Genomic DNA, 16,031 nt, shown 5'->3' on the forward strand with positions numbered 1-16,031 from the left:
GTCGCCCACCGAGGTGTGTGTCTGCACTAGTGGAAGGTGGGGGTGATAACTGTGATGCATCGCTGGTGGTCTCTTGAGGGAGTACCACTCCGGATGGCTAGGCCTCATCAGGTGGTGATCCTGCAAGACAATGGACACGTGGTCAATGAAAGGGAAGGATCATTTTGTGGGACATCAACAACTCACTTGAGACAGGCCATCTGGATGAAGGGGCAGCAGATCCTCACTTCTCTGATGCAAGCTAACCTCGCTGTCAGTCACTGCTCTTTCCTCGGACAGCTCCGTGATATTCAGTGCTGTTTCCTCATGGGGGTGAGGACTCGGATGTCTGGGATTCCACCCCATCTTCGTCCTTTCCCTCTTATTATAAGCTATCTTATCCTGCAGGGACAAAGAGAGGACATTGTGAGCCACATGTTTGATTGGTCAGGGGGGGTCTAAGGCAGGTGGCATGCGTGGGCATTGCACCCAGACATTAGGGGTTGTGCTGGTGGGTGCCAAGGGGTTCTGAGAAACAAGTTTGAAAATCGGATGTTGGGAGGGTGTGGGATATCATCCAGTGCATTGAAGGGAAAGGGGGTGGGTTTTTTGGGGGGGGAAATTGAAGGATGGCAGGCGAGACTGATGCCAGGAGAGAGGTGGTAACTTCCCCCTGCAGCTCATTGAAGTTTGTTTGTCTTCTTCCTACATTGGATGGCGGTCCTCCTGGTCACGCTGCCCGCACTCACTGTAGCTGCCGCTGCCTCCCAGGCAGCATTGCTCACCTTGCTGCTGCGAATCAGATGGCGAGGGAGTCAGGCATGTCGAGTTTCACGGGGGGGGGGGGGGGGGGGGGGGTGAATGCAGGTGCTGATCTCCCATTGAATCCAGCATGAAACACCCCGGCAAACCCACCCAAAATGTCAGAGCCATTTTTTGGGTGAATCGCACCCATTGTTTATTGTGAGGGGAATTAATTACCAAATTAGGGAGGCCGATCATGCTCTTGGATTCTTGTCATTGGCAGGCTGGGTGCAGGCAGTGAAGATGAACATTCTGCTGCATTTTCTGTTTCTGTCTCAGTGTCTGCCGCTCTTTTGACCAAAGTCATGTTTTCAGGGGGTGGGTAGGCTGGTCTCATTTTTGTGGCAGGGGAGGTGGCTAGGATAAGGAAAGTAATGCTCCAAAGGGGTTGCCCCTTCCAAACTTGCTATACTATTACTGAGCAGTCAATGCAGAGACGGTGCGGGCCTGGAGTCGGGAGATAGAGGCATTGTGGGTGCGGATGGAGGCATGTTCCTGTAAGGGGTCGGGGCTGTAGGCGCTGGCAATGGTGCCGCTACTGTTTGCCCCAGAGTCGGGGAGCCCTGTGGTGGTAGCCGCGCTGAAGGTTTGGAGGCAATTCCGGCATCACTTTCAAGTTGGGAGGAGTGAGGGGTGAAGGAGATGAAGGATTTGTTTTGTTTGGGCTCCAGCATGAGGAGGGCTTCAGACACATGCAGGTGCGGAACTTTGCGAGAAAGGTCTTCACAAACGTTCTGATGGCAGCGTCCTATTCATTGCTCGAGGAGGTGCTGTCGACGATGGGAATGGAGGGTGGGGTCATTTTGGCAATTTACGGAAGGATCATGAAGGATGGTAAGGTGCCCATGGGAGGGATTAAGGCCAAGTGAGAGGAGGAGCTGCGTATGGCGTTGGAGGACGGCTTATGTCCGACGTGCTGCAGAGTGTTAATGCCTCAACCTTGTGCGCGAGGCTGGGGTTGATTCAATTAGGCTGCATTTAACAACGGCGAGGTTGAGCGGGCTGTTTTAGGAGGTGGAGAGTGGCTGAGAACAGTGTGAGTAGGACCCAGTTAATCATGTTCATATGTTCTGGTCTTCAAAGGCTTGGTTTTAAGGAGCATGAGAGAAGTAGAGGCGGTTCAGGAATTTGAAGGTGGGGTGGTGCTTTAGGGCTGGAGGAAGTTACAGAGATAGGGAGTGCGAGCAGCGTGTCCAGGAGGACCGCTTTGGGTGGGCAGGGCCCCGGGCAGGCAAACCGCCCATTCACCTATTAAGGCCATTTTTAAGGGCCTCACCCCACCCAGCCTCAATTTTTAGGCTGGCGGGAGTGTGTGGGGGGAGGGTGGGAAAGTGATATTTGCACTTTTCCTCATCTCAGGTGGGAAGTGGGGGAAGGCTCGCTCAGTGTTGGGGTACCCTCTCCACAGAACGTTAGAGCTCCTGGATTCTCCCGGCTACCTCCTGACACCAGAATTTCACCCCCCCCTCCCCCGGGTTTCCCCTATCCTCCTGCCCTAGGGACGTACTGTATTATAGGTCCCAGGACATAGTCTTAGGCAGAACTCTGCAGTACCGCTTCTGACCACTGCCGCACTGCACCTGGTCGAAGAAAATGAAAATCGCTTATTGTCACAAGTAGGCTTCAAATGAAGTTACTGTGAAAAGCCCCTCGTCGCCACATTCTGGCGCCTGTTCGGGGAGGCTGTTACGGGAATTGAACCGTGCTGCTGGCCTGCCTTCGTCTGCTTTCAAAGCAAGCGATTTAGCCCTGTGCTAAACAGTCCCGGTCACTGGCGCTGTGTAATCATGGCCTTGCTAGACCAGGGGTCTATGTAGGTCAGTGAGCACAAATAATGGGTGATAGGGTGGTCTGATGAAAGGTCACAGTTCTGAAACGATACCTTTGTTCTCTCATCACTAATGCTGTCAAACTTGCTGAGCACTCACAGCTTTTTTTGCCCTTATTTCAGATTTTGTTTTTGCAATGGGTGTTTGGGGTTTTGGTATGAGTCAGGATAACGGAGTAACCAAGTAAAAAGGGAAGAATAGTAGACAAAGGTGGGTTGAAGTCAATCATTCATGTTTTGAGGCTGGAGTTCTGTCCATCTTATATTGGAAAGAACGGGAAGGGAAGTGAAATGGAGGGGATGTGCTGAATTTCCTCTTAGCGGAGAGAAAGTAGAAGGGCAAGGAAGGCAAAAAGTGTTTGAATCAGCCTTACGACAGAAGACATTGAAGAAAAATATCTAAATTGATGCAAGACACAAATCTGAGGGAACACAAAAATTGATCCTTCAACTTGACCAACTTTATTCAACTATTGTCAAAGAAGTCCTTCTTTCCATTGATGCGAATGGCCCATCAAAACTTCTGAGGGCAGATGTTCTGGGCACAGCTGCAGTTGGGTAACATTGGCTTGCCTAATAGGGAAGACACTTTATTTATTACTACCTGAATCAATAGTTTGTGAATTAGGCTATTTCAAGTTGAAAGGAGTTAACCATGGACAGATTCTAATTCAACAAATCTATTTTAATAGGATCATTTTACCTGAGTGAGACTTGCATCCTCAACAAGTTTATGCTTGAGTCTCACACTCTTGGAAAATATAGTAGAATGACAAATTCATGGTGAAAATCACAGCACCATCGCAAACAAATTGCCAATGGATAGTGCTCAGCTATCAAGTCATAACTAGAATATTAGAAGATATTAGAAGATATCAAAGGTCTTTTTTGTTGTGCGTACTTCTCCCAGGTTTCCTGTAACGCATTATTCTTGTAACACTATAGCTTACCATCATGATTAAACCTATCTATTCTTTTTACTCACCTCTGATTGAACCTATTGAGTTTCCTTCCGAAGGGAAGGGACACTGATGTATGTGTACTCCCGAGACCTCCCAAACTGTCGCTTAGGTAAGTTCTATGGCAATGGGGGAGGTGGTGGCGTAGCGGTATTGTCATTGGGCTAGTAATCCAGACAGCCAAAGTAATGTTCTGGGGATCCAGGTTATAATCTCACCACGGCAGATGGTAAATTTGAATTCAATAAAAATCTGGAATTAAACCATTGCCAATTGTTGTAAAAACCCATATTGTTCGCGAATGTCCTTTAGGGAAGGAAATCCGCCGTCCTCACCTGGTCTGGCCTACATGTGGCTCCAGATCCACAGCAATGTAGTTGACTCTTTTAAAAAATGCCACTCAGTTCGAGGGCAATTAGGGATGGGCAACAAACGCTGTCTTTGCCTGCGACACCCACATTCCATGAAAGAATGTCACGTGCCTTGCAGTTTCTAAAACCAGGCATGCATGACTTTGGTCCCTTCTTGATACTGGCCAGCCATACATGTGTTGTACTTGCTATCCTCTATGGCTCCCCCACTGTTGTAACTATCAATCCCAAACTGACCATTAGCTCTGACATCCACTAAATGGAGCTGGCCTCTGGATTTTTAAGTAGTGTATAAAATCATTGCTCTAATCGGGAACACGTTCCCTGTATTCTGGGCTTAAAAAAAAGTTAAAGAGATCAAATTAACTACATACTTAAACAAACATTTAACATTTATCAAGGCCACTGACTTCAAAGTTTCCACACAAAAACGTCATCTGCTCATGGATTTCAAATCTGACAATATCTCTCACATTTTCACAGCGGAATGAAATTTATCTCTACCAATCGCTGTACATCATTGCACGTTACAAAGTGTAAAATTGTCTACCCTCCCACTCAAACATGATCAGTGTCATGGGAGATCTGTTACCACAGAGTGAAGAATGCAGCATTGTTTGAACATGGAGCTTATTAAGGGAGATGTCACAAAGCCCAAAAGCCACAGGACCATTCTTCTGTAACCTCAAAAAAATGCTCACATTTACTTGATTTTGTCAATTCTAAAGTGGTTTTGCAGTCATTGCTGTAATTTTTCAAAGCATTGTTAAAATACTTTTGCTTACTCATTTTCACATGTCAGCATTCAAAAAGTCTCTGCTTGTTTGTGAAAGGGCAATTCTTTGGTCTGGTGGTCTAATGGAGTGGAAAGCAGTCACCTGCCCGTTTGCCCCAGCGAGAGGTTTGAACCACCTCATGGCAAAGGCTCATTAGCTGTAACCAATCATCAACGGGTGCTGAATGAGTGATGTGAGGCACCTCACCTGTTAGAGAGGGCAGCACATAGGCCAACTCAGGATAGGCCAATTCAGCCTTTCCGAAGCAATGGGCTTTCTCAGAGCACCCCTTCACACCTCCCATTGTTAGTTACATCGAGGAGCTGATCCCATTTGGTATAGTGAGGACATTTGGCTTCGCAAGAAAAGGTTTACTCACCTTAAGCCCAGGTCTGATGCAAACCAGTGAACTAACAGGGAAACATGTGTTAGCCCACTGAAGCAGGATTGTGTAGGCTGATTTTTAAAAAAATGATTATTCATGAGGAAGGATTTCAAATTGAATAAAGTAAGTTTTAATTTATCCATAACTTTTGTACAATGCCAGTGAACATATCTGTAAAATACAACCTACAGCAAGACCTCAGAGTACTGGAGAACCATCAGAGGAGGCTGTGCGAGATCCTCCAGTCAGCCTCACAGCAATGTGCTCAAGCAAGTCAACCTACCCAGCATTGTGATGCTAATCACTCAAAACCAGCTCGACTGGGCAGGACATGCCTTTCATATGCTTGACAGCAGGACCCCCCCCCCCCCAACGACCACCCCCCCAACCCCCACTCCCAACCAACTGCTCAACTTGGAACTTGGTTACAGCAAGAAAATCCCAGAAGGGCTGCAGAAACATTTTAGTGATGCCCTCGAAGCATCCCTGAAGAGGTCAAACATCCCCGCTGGTTCATGGGACACACCCTGCTTTGTGACTTCCCAAGAATGGAGAAAGCTCATTTCGGAAGTCACCAAACGCTTTGCGAGACCTAATCAGTTACCCATTGAGCAAAGTCGAGGCCTCAGAGGGTGTGTAGGAGCCTCGAAAAAACCTATCTACCCAACCCACCAAGCAACACCTGCTCTGTATGTGGCAGAGTCTGCAGGTCATACATCGGACTTCTCAGCCCTCAAGTCATCCTCGCAAGTCATCCTCGATTCCAAGGGACTGTCTAAGAAGAGAGAAAATAATTTGCAACTATCCTTTTCTCCCTAAAGGTATTACAGTCCCACTGAAAGATTATAGAAGCATATGTGAAATACATGATAAAGGGTGCTATGGTTCCCCCCCCCCCCCCCCCCCCCCCCCCCCCACCCCCCCCCCACCCCCACCAGATTATGTTATTGTATGATTAGATGCTGGGAAGAATAGGAGGAATGAGCACACTCCTGAACCTAAAGCATGGGAACTGCTTATAGGAGCCACAACATTGCTGAACCTGAGGGATGATCAAGGGCAGATGTAGCATTTGTAACTGACCATAATGTTTACAATTAAAGAAGAGAAATTGTGATCTATTATAATGCTGTTCAAGTACACTTACGCATGAGGTTTTTAGATGTCCTGGTCTGCTTGGAAACAACATTGAGAAGAAAGATGACATTCTAAAGAGACATAAGTATCAGTTTGGTGTGGGATTAAAAAACTTATGGGCTAAGAAGAGCCATAATTTATTTGTTTACTGGGATAGTCCCATGGAACTCTCGCATAATATAGTGTTACGTAGTACATAGGAACATGTTGGGTTACATAGTAAACTCTGTTATTGAGACCTGGGAATGCTCTGAATGTCAGTGGACTTTCTAAACCGCACTACTGAATAGTGGCAGTTCTTGAATTGTTAACACTGGAATTCTGGTAGCCCAAGATCTTCTTAAATCAGCAAATGGCTGATTAACATGCCACGACAATGGCTATGATCATGTACAATTGCAGTTTGAAGAGATAAATGATGTGTTTGTAATCACAGTCATCTGACAGGCTGAAATGATACAATGTCTGGGTTTATACCCTCTGGATTATTTTGGAGACTTAGAGGTGACAGAAGGCCAGGAAGAACTGCTCTATTGAAAATGGATGAAAATTAATAATTTATAATATTTATGCAGGTATTCACAAGGTCCAGTTAATCCGTCCGGATTAGCAAGGATAGCAAGGTTGGATTTCAGAAAAGGTCTTCCTCTCAAAAAATGATTTCAGACATTAAAAAGCAGCTTCTTGCTTCTTTTCAACAGTCAAACAGCCAAGTCAAGCATCCATTTACTTGGACCAAGCAGCTGGCCAGTCTTCCTCATTCCAATTGGGAAGAAACAGGAAGAGTCAATTCAGCCCAGGAACACAAAGTAGAGCTGAATGTGTAAGGTTAGTAGAGATTCAGTATTCAACCTGGTACACAGCTCATTGATAGTGGCAACGCAGGTGCCAGGGCATTGAGTTTAAAAATTGGCAAGTCATGCTGCAGCTGCATAGAACCTTAGTTAGGCCGCTCTTGGAATATAGTGTTCAATTCTGGTCACTACACTACCAGAAGGATGTGTACAAAATTATGAGGGGCATGGACAGAGTGGATAGCCAGAAACTTTTTTACAGGGGGGAAGAGTCAATTACTAGGGGGCATAAGTTTAAGACGCAAGGGCAAAGTTTAGAGGAGATGTACGAAGCAAGTTTTTTACACAGAGGGTGGTGGGAGCCTGGAACTCGCTGCCGGGGGAGGTAGTGGAAGCAGATACGATAGTGACTTTTAAGGGACGACTTGACAAAAACATGAAAAGGGAGGGGGTAGAGGGATATGGCCCCCGGAAGGGTAGGGGGTTTTAGTTCAGACAGGCAGCATGGTCAGTGCAGGCTTGGAGGGCCAAAGGGCCTGTTCCTATGCTGTAAATTTCTTTGTTCTTTGTTCTCAATAGAAGTAAAGTTACTAAAACATAACCACTCAAGCCTTTAAACACACTGCTGGGCTTATGTACCCTATGAAGAGACTGGGTGGTTAGCTGGATGAGAAGAAGTCAAATTTTAAAGATGTCTGTGGATTGATGGACTTCTAGAAGAAAGTGAACTGACAAGACCACAAAGCCAATTTATCAAAGGGCTAGTTTGCAGGTCTATATCCATTTGTCTGAAAGTCTACCTCTAACAGTAAATTATAAATTTAAACGCATAATAACTGTAATATATGGGCTTATCTATGAATGAGGGCTTCAACTAAATTACACAGTGTTTCACTATTTATGCTTTGTCAGCAGTAACAAATTGTACTTAGTGATGATAAACAAAGAACAAAGAACAATACAGCATAGGAACAGGCCCTTTGGCCCTCCAAGCCTGTGCCGACCACGGTACCTAACTAAAACCGTATGCAATTACGGAGTCTGTATCCTTCCATTCCCACCATATTTATATATTTGTCTAGATGCCCCTTAAATGCCGTTATCGTACCTGCTCCCACCACCTCCCCAGGCAGCGCATTCCAGATATTTACCACCCTCTGTGTAAAAAACTTGCCTCGTACATTTGTTCTAAACTTTTCCCCACGCACTTTAAACCTATGTCCCCTAGTACTTGACTCTCCTACCCCAGGGAAGAGCATCTGACTATCCATTCTGTCCATGCCACTCATAATCTTGTAGACCGCTATCAGGTCGCCTCTCAACCTCTGTTGTTCCAGTGAGAGCAGACCGAGTTTATCTAACCTCTCCTCATAGCTAATGCCCTCCATACCAGGGAACATCCCAGCAAACCATTTCTGTGGCCTCTCCAAAGCATCCACATGCTTCGGGTAGTGTGGTGACCAGAATTGTTCACAATATTCCAAATGAGGCTTAACTAAGGTCCTGTACAGCTGCAATATGATTTGCCAATTTTTATACTCAATGCCCCGACCAATGAAGGCCAGCATGCCGTATGCCTTCTTGACCACCTTATCCACATGCGTTGCCACTTTCAGTGATCGGTGGATATGCACGCCCAGACCTCTCTGCCTGTCGGTACTCGCAAGAGTTCTACCATTTACTGTGTAATTCCTGCATGCATTGGACCTTTCAAAGTGCATTACCTCACACTTGTCCGGATTAAACTCCATCTGCCATTTCTCCACCCAAGACTCCAACCAGTTTATATCCTGCTGTATCTTCTGACAATCCTCTTCACTATCCGCAACTCCACCAATTTTTGTGCCGTCTGCGAACTTACTAATCAGACCAGCTACATTTTCTTCCAAATCATTTATATACATTACAAACAACAAAGGTCCCAGAACTGATCCCTGTGGAATGCCACTAGTCACAGCCTTCCATTCATTAAAGCACCCTTCTACTGTTACCCTCTTTATTCTGTGCCCAAACCAGTTCTGTATCCAACTTGCCAGCTCTCCTCTGATCCCATGTGACTTCAACTTTTGTACCAGTCTGCCATGAAGTACCTTGTCAAAGGTTTTACTGAAGTCCGTGTATACAACATCTACTGCCTTTCCCTCATCTATCATCTTTGTCACTGTGCCGAAAAACTCGGATCACATTAGTGAGGCACGACCTCCCCTTCACAAAACCATGCTGCCCATCACTAATAAGTCTATTTGTTTCTAAATGTGAGTAAATCCTGTCTCTAAGAATCTTTTCCAATAATATCGCCCCTTCCCGAGTTGGGCTATTGACATATTGTTTCAAGAAATCCTCCTGGATGCCCCTTACAAATTCTGCCCCATCCATGCCTCTAGCAGTAAGTGTGCCCCAGTCAATATAGGGAAAGTTAAAAACACCACAACAACCCTATTGTTTATGCATCTTTCCAAGATCTGTCTACATATCTGCTCCTCTACCTCCTGCTGGCTGTTAGGAGGTCTGTAGTAAACCCCCAACATTGTGACAGCACCCTTCCTATTCCTGAGCTCTACCCATATTGCCTCACTGCCTGAACCCTCCAAGGTGTCCTCCCTCAGCACAGCTGTGATATTCTCCTTAACCAATAATGCAACACCCCCACCCCTTTTGCATCCCACTCTATCCTGCCTGAAGCATCTAAATCCTGGGATGTTTAGTTGCCAATCCTGTCCCTTCAACCAAGTTTCTGTAATAGCAACAACATCATAATTCCACGTACTAATCCAAGCTCTAAATTCATCTGCCTTACCTAAAATATCCCACGCATTGAAACTAATGCACTTCAGCCCACCAACTCCGCTACGTTGACCAACCACTCCCTGCCTGCTATTCATCTTAATCTTAGTGGGCTTAATCTGTAGCTCTCCCTCAGTTATTTCTCCCGCTGATGTACTGCTCTGGTTCCCACCCCCCTGCCATACACGGCAATTCAATCTGTTTCTCTGCCTTTAACTTTTCTCCTTACTAGCTTTTGTTTCTATCCCCTCTTTCCTACCCTCTGAATTTCTGGATTGGTTCCCATCCCCCTGCCACATTAGTTTAACCTTTAACTAAAAACCTTTGTAAATTCAACGGTGATCTTTTAAAAAAAAAACTTTTTATTGACATTTTCCACATTTATAATCAGTTATATACATGTTTCTTAACCACGTTAATTCACTTTATTGTACAGAAAGGTTTATCCTGTTCTTCCTTTAATTAACTTTATATACCTTTCGCTGCCCTCTGGCTCGGCCTATGGTCCCTTCCATTCCCCCCTCCCCCCCCCCACTCCTCCTCCCTCTCCCTTGCGTCCTCCCCCTTTAACTCCCCCCCTCCCTTTTCACCCCTCCCCTTCGACTTTGGCTGTGTTTACTATGTGATTGGTCAGTCAATTCTCTGTAATTATACTTTGTGACCAGTTTATGCCCCAGCTGAATGGTGCCAGTCATGTTTTTAAATTCTTCATTTGTCTCCTGAATGGTCCTCGAGGATGTTGCTAGCGTCCGCACCGACTCTTCACTCTGCTGCATTTGTTGTGACATCATCCTACTGCTCCTCATCAAAACTGTCTGTAATGCTGCTTTCAGTCTGTACCAAGCCTTCCATGGTCATCTTTCGTTGTCGAATTGAAGAATCTCCATTTTGCAGCAATTCATCTTTTTCATTATTGTCTATGGCAAGCTTGCAGGCCAGGTTTGCTCTTCGCCAAGCTGTTGAAAATGAAAATGAAAATCACTTATTGTCACGAGTAGGCTTCAATGAAGTTACTGTGAAAAGCCCCTAGTCGCCACATTCCGCTGCCTGTTCGGGAAGGCTGGCACGGGAATTGAACCATGCTGCTGGCCTGCCTTGGTCTGCTTTAAAAGCCAGCGATTTAGCCCAGTGTGCTAAACCAGCCCCTGTTTGGTTGCTGAGCATCTGCTTGTGATGATTCTCCTCTTCGACTAGTAGAATTTGTTTAGCAGATACTTTGTCTTGTTCTTCTGCCATCTTTTCGAGATCCTGTATTCGAAGTCGGAGTTGCTGAAACATTTCTTTCACTTTATCATTTAATTCAATGAGTAAACCTGGTTTGTTGACTAGCTTCTTGACTAAATTTAAGAAGCAATGGCAGGCAGTCGTTGAGGATCTGGAGAAGGCAACTGAAGGGTCTTTGGCCCCAATTTGGGAGCCATGGACAAGATCGTCAAATAGAGGTACAGGGGTGACGATACAGAAGGTGCAGCTGGCGCTGTCTGACCATGGTGATTAGATTGTCCCCTTGGAGGCAGATACGATGTTGTTAGTTGAGGAGTAAAGAGTCCTAAAGGCCAAGGTTGGCAATCTGGAGAACTGCTCCAGGTGACAAAATGTAAGAATCTGTCGGAGAGCTTGGAAAGCTCATTCTCCATGGACTATATGTTCAGGATGTTCAGAAAGCTGGTAGGGGAGGGGGACTTTCTGACCCCTCCTGAGTTGGACCAGGCCCACCGTTCATTGAGGCAGAAGCCCAGATCTGGGGAGTCACCACAGGAGATCATATTCCAGTTTCATCGATACCCGGATAAAGAGTGAGTCCTGAGGTGGGCAAGGGACCATTGCGTCTGTAGATGAGAGGGCCATGCCAACAGGATATACCAGGACGTTGGGGCAGAGTCGGCGAGAAGACGTGCGGGGTTCAATAAGACGAGGGCCGAGCTGACAAGAGCAATGTTTTTGGTGTGCCCAGCTCGTCTTCGGGTGACCTTCAAGGACGGAGACTATTCTTTCGATGCACCAGAGGATTCAAATGGGTTTGTCAGGAAGCACGGACTGGGGGTGAACAAAGGTGCTTAAGGACGATGGAATTTGCTTTTTATTCTTTCTTAAGTTCATTTGCATTTGTATTTTTTGAGATTTTTGTTTGGGGAGGGCTTGGGTATGTTCGTGGGCTTGTTGATGGGTGTTTCTTCAGGGCAAAGTTGGGGTTTGTGTATTGCACTGTTGGAGTTTTTTTGGGTGAAGTGGAGCTGGGTGTTGATTTTCCTCTATTGTTCTATATTAAAGTTTAGATTGGGCTGATTGTTGATATACTGTTTAGTGGACGCTGATTTTTACCTTGTGCTGTAGTCACCCTACTATAGCAGTATAGCAAGTTAGCCGGAGCGGAGAGGGGGAGATGTCTACAGCTGGTTACCAGCCGGGTGTTTTTTTAAGGTAATGAGCTTAGGCTTTTTGCTTTTGTTTGGTTTGGGTTTAGGGAAGTGGGGGAGGGGAGCCTTTGGGCGAGATTCTCCAATATGGGGATAAATCGTAAGGCTGGCATCAAATCCGGGCGGGTTTGACGCCAGCCCCCCCCTTCCCGACCGGGAACCGATTCTGGTCCCCGGTCGGGGCTAGCATCCCGACGCCGTAAACTCCGGCATCGCAGGCTTAACGAATTTCGTTAAGCCCGCTTGCCAGAGTTAGCGCCGGCTGACGCGTCATACGTGTGCATGCGCGGGCCGGGATGCCCCTCAGCCGCCCCGCGAATGGATACTGCGGGGCGGCGGAAGGACAAAGAGTGCGCGGGCATCGGGCCCATGGCACCCTTGGCACGGCCGTGGTACTGCCGTGCCAATCGGTGCCATGGTTTTAAAAATCGAGAGTTTACGGCCGTTTTTACGAACGGCCAGACCAGGTGTGTTTGCCGTTCGTAAAAACAGCCGTAAAGGGCTGGGAACTCGGCCCATCGATCAGCTGAGAATCGCTGCCGGCCGTAAAAAAACGGCGGCAGCGATTCGTATCGGGAGTCGGGCGTGGGGGGGGGGGGGGGGGGGGAGAATAGCGGGAGGGCGTCAGAACAGCGTGGCCGTAAAATTTTACGAGCCACGCTATTCTCCGCACCGTCGGGAGTGCGGAGAATCTCGCCCTTTGTTTTTCTGTTAGTTGTTTGTTTAGGTTTGGGGTGGGGTGGAGTTGGGGAAGGAGAAAGGAGGGGAAGGTGCTGGCGGTGATAGTTCCTTTGCTTTTGGACTAGCTTGTTGGGGAATGTGGTGACTAACTTTGGTGGGACCAGGAGCTGGCACAGATTGGGACACTGCTGGATTCCCTCACAGGGAGTCATGGCTGATCCTGGGTCGGGGGGGGGGGGGGGGGGCTTGTGGTGTGTGGGTGGGTTGTCAGAGGCCCCACGTCCGGTTGATAACTTCGGATGTGAGGGGGTTAAATGGTTAAATGGCCCAATAAAAAGGTCTCAGGTATTCGTGCACTCGCAAAGTTTGAAGATAGATGTGGTTTTCCTACAGGAGACCAATTTGAAAATCAAGGTTCAAACGAGGTTGTGAAAGGGATGGATGGGGCAGGTATATTATTCGGGTTTTGATTGAAAAGCACGGGGGACCGCTGTGTTGATTAATAAGAGGGGAGCTTTTTCTGCGGTTAATATATTGGTAGACAAAGGTGGGAGCTATTTAACTATCAGTGGATCATTGGCCAGCACGTCAGTGGTGTTGGTCAATGTGTACGCACCAAATTGGGACGACTCTCCATTTATTAATAAGGCACTGATGTCTATCCCAGATCTTGATTCACATCAGCTAATTATGGAGGGGCCTTCAATTGTGTTTGGGATCCTAGGTTGGATAGGTCAAGTCCCAAGTCCCTGAGTTCATCTAGGTGGCAAACGAGTTATTGGTGTTCATGGAATAGATTGGGGGGAGGCAGACCCGCGGAGATTAAAATTTATAGAATCATAGAATTTACAGTGCAGAAGGAGGCCATTCAGCCCATCGAGTCTGCACTGGCCCATGGAAAGAGCACCCTACTTACGCACATGCCACCACACAGACTGTCACCCGAGGCTTGAATTGAACCCGGGGCCCGGGAGCTGTGAGGCAGCAGTGCTAACCACTGTCCACCCAACTATTTTGCCCGAGGGAATAAGGAGTTCTTTTATTCCCCATGTCCATTAGGTTTATTCCCGGATTGACTTATTTGTGGTGCGTAGATCTCTTCTCCCTGGGGTGAAGCGGGTGGGGTACTGGGCGATCATTATCTTGGATCATGCTCTGCATTTTGTGGACTTGATGTTGGAGGCAGGGCTGATCTCAGCGACGCCCATGGATATTGGACACAGTGTTGCTCATGGAGAAGGGATTTTGAGACATGTATCCTCTGCCATTGGGAGTATGTTAAGTGCCACAGGAATGAGTTGGTCTCACCTTCTATTCTCTGGGAAGAGCGGAAGGTGGTTTACGGGGGAGTCAGTGGGCTTTGAAAGGCAATGTCAATGAATCGGCAAAGAGTGGTCCTCAGGAGTCAAGTGTTAACTGACAAGTCTCTCCCGTTGATACTGCAGTGAGAAGAACATGCAAAACATGGAACCTGGTGATCTCGTTGTCATTCTTATCACTTGTAGACAGGAGAGACAAAGAAGATGCTAACTGAGGAGCTTGGCTCACCAAAGTCAGGAACAGGAACCATGAAAAGAAAGTAGTGCCTGCTCTGCACACAGAAATTGAATCCCAGAGGGCAGTCGCTCGGAGATGCCTTGCTGGACCCAGGGTCTACAGATGGTGCTTAACGTACCTGCAGATGCCCAGGGAACTGGTTGGTCACATCAGCCGCCTTCTGCAGGATTTGGAATCACAGGAACTTGGAGGACATTTACTATTAGTGTGACTGAAAGCTACAGCAGCGCTCAATGTTTACACCAGTGGCTCCGTCCAAGGCTCCACAGGTGACCTCTGTGGGATTTCACAAGCCTTCACACACAGGTGCATTCAGATGGTGACAGGATCAGGCAAGCCAGGGGGCAAGAGTGCTGGGCTTTGTGGAAATCTCTGGTTTCCCATAGGTGCAGGTTGCCATTGACTGCACTCATGTGCCACTCAGACCTCTAAAGGCATAAAGCTGTGAACTATGTGAACTGCAAGGGCTTCCACTCACTGAATGTTCAGCTGGTCTGCAAACACACCAAATGAATCTTGCAGGTGTTTGCTCGATTCCCAGGGAATGTGCACGATTCCTACATTCTGAGCCTCTCTCAATCCCTTTAAAAAAAAAATTTAGAGTACCCAATTCATTTTTTCCAATTAAGGGGCAATTTAGCGTGGCCAATCCACCTACCCTGCACATGTTTGGGTTGTGGGGGAGAAACCCACGCAAACACAGCGAGAATGTGCAAACTCAACACAGACAGCAACCCAGAGCCGGGATCGAACCTGGGACTTTGGCGTCGTGAGGCTGCAGGGCTAACCCACTGCTCCACCGTGCTCTCTCTCAATCCCTGCCATGTTTCAGCGTCCACAGCAGCTGTAGTGTTGGCTCCTCAGGGACAAGTGCTTCCCATTGAGGAGGTGGCTGATGATGTCTGTGTGGAGGCCAGAGAGTGCAGCTGAGACAAGATACAACGAGGCTCTTGCTGCACTCCCACTGTGATGGAGTAGACCATAGGGATGCTGGAGATGAGGTTCCAGAGGCTGGGCCTGTCTGGTGGAGCCCTGCTACACAATCCGCAAAGTGTGGCACACATCAAAGTTGTTTGTTGTGCCCTGTACAACCTGGTGCGGCAAAGAGGGAACTACCTGAGGAGGAGAAGCAGCAGTGGCGGCACATTTCCTCTGATGAGGAAGACATCAAAGGGGATGAGGCTGAGATGAGTTTGGCAGCTGCCCTCTGGAGGACTGAGATCTGAGTAGATTCCGGCCTGCTTTTGGGGCCCTGCTTTGTAGCAGTGCCACCTCCTCGGCCTGTGGAACTGGAGCTGAAGCGGTCACAGGAAGAGGGCTTTCGGATGGGTGGACAGCCCAGGGTGTAAACCAGCTGATCCTCCTCCCTGTGGGTGCTCAAAGGCCCTAGCTTCTTTCGAGGGACAGCTGGCATGAGTTCGAGGTCTGCTGCCCTCTAGCGTTGTCACTGTTGGATCCCAGCAAGTGCCTGCACCATGGAGTGCATATCCGGCAGCAGTGCAGGACAAAACTCTTGAGCCACTTTGTTGTGTTGGAGAGTCAGCAGAATCACCACAGAC

General features: G+C 47.5%; 1 protein-coding gene across 1 annotated transcript in view; it reads right to left on the reverse strand.

Moving 5' to 3' along the window:
- Positions 1-16,031, reverse strand: part of LOC119963617 (vesicle transport protein SEC20-like) — a 34,776-nt gene that overhangs the window by 15,103 nt on the left and 3,642 nt on the right. Inside the window, 3 exon segments of the mRNA XM_038792948.1 lie at positions 10,437-10,626; positions 10,628-10,773; positions 10,957-11,154. Of these exon segments, the coding sequence (XP_038648876.1) occupies positions 10,437-10,626; positions 10,628-10,773; positions 10,957-11,154 (534 nt within the window).

The sequence above is a fragment of the Scyliorhinus canicula genome, chromosome 3 (genome assembly GCF_902713615.1).
Source record: "Scyliorhinus canicula chromosome 3, sScyCan1.1, whole genome shotgun sequence".
Classification (NCBI taxonomy): domain Eukaryota; kingdom Metazoa; phylum Chordata; class Chondrichthyes; order Carcharhiniformes; family Scyliorhinidae; genus Scyliorhinus; species Scyliorhinus canicula.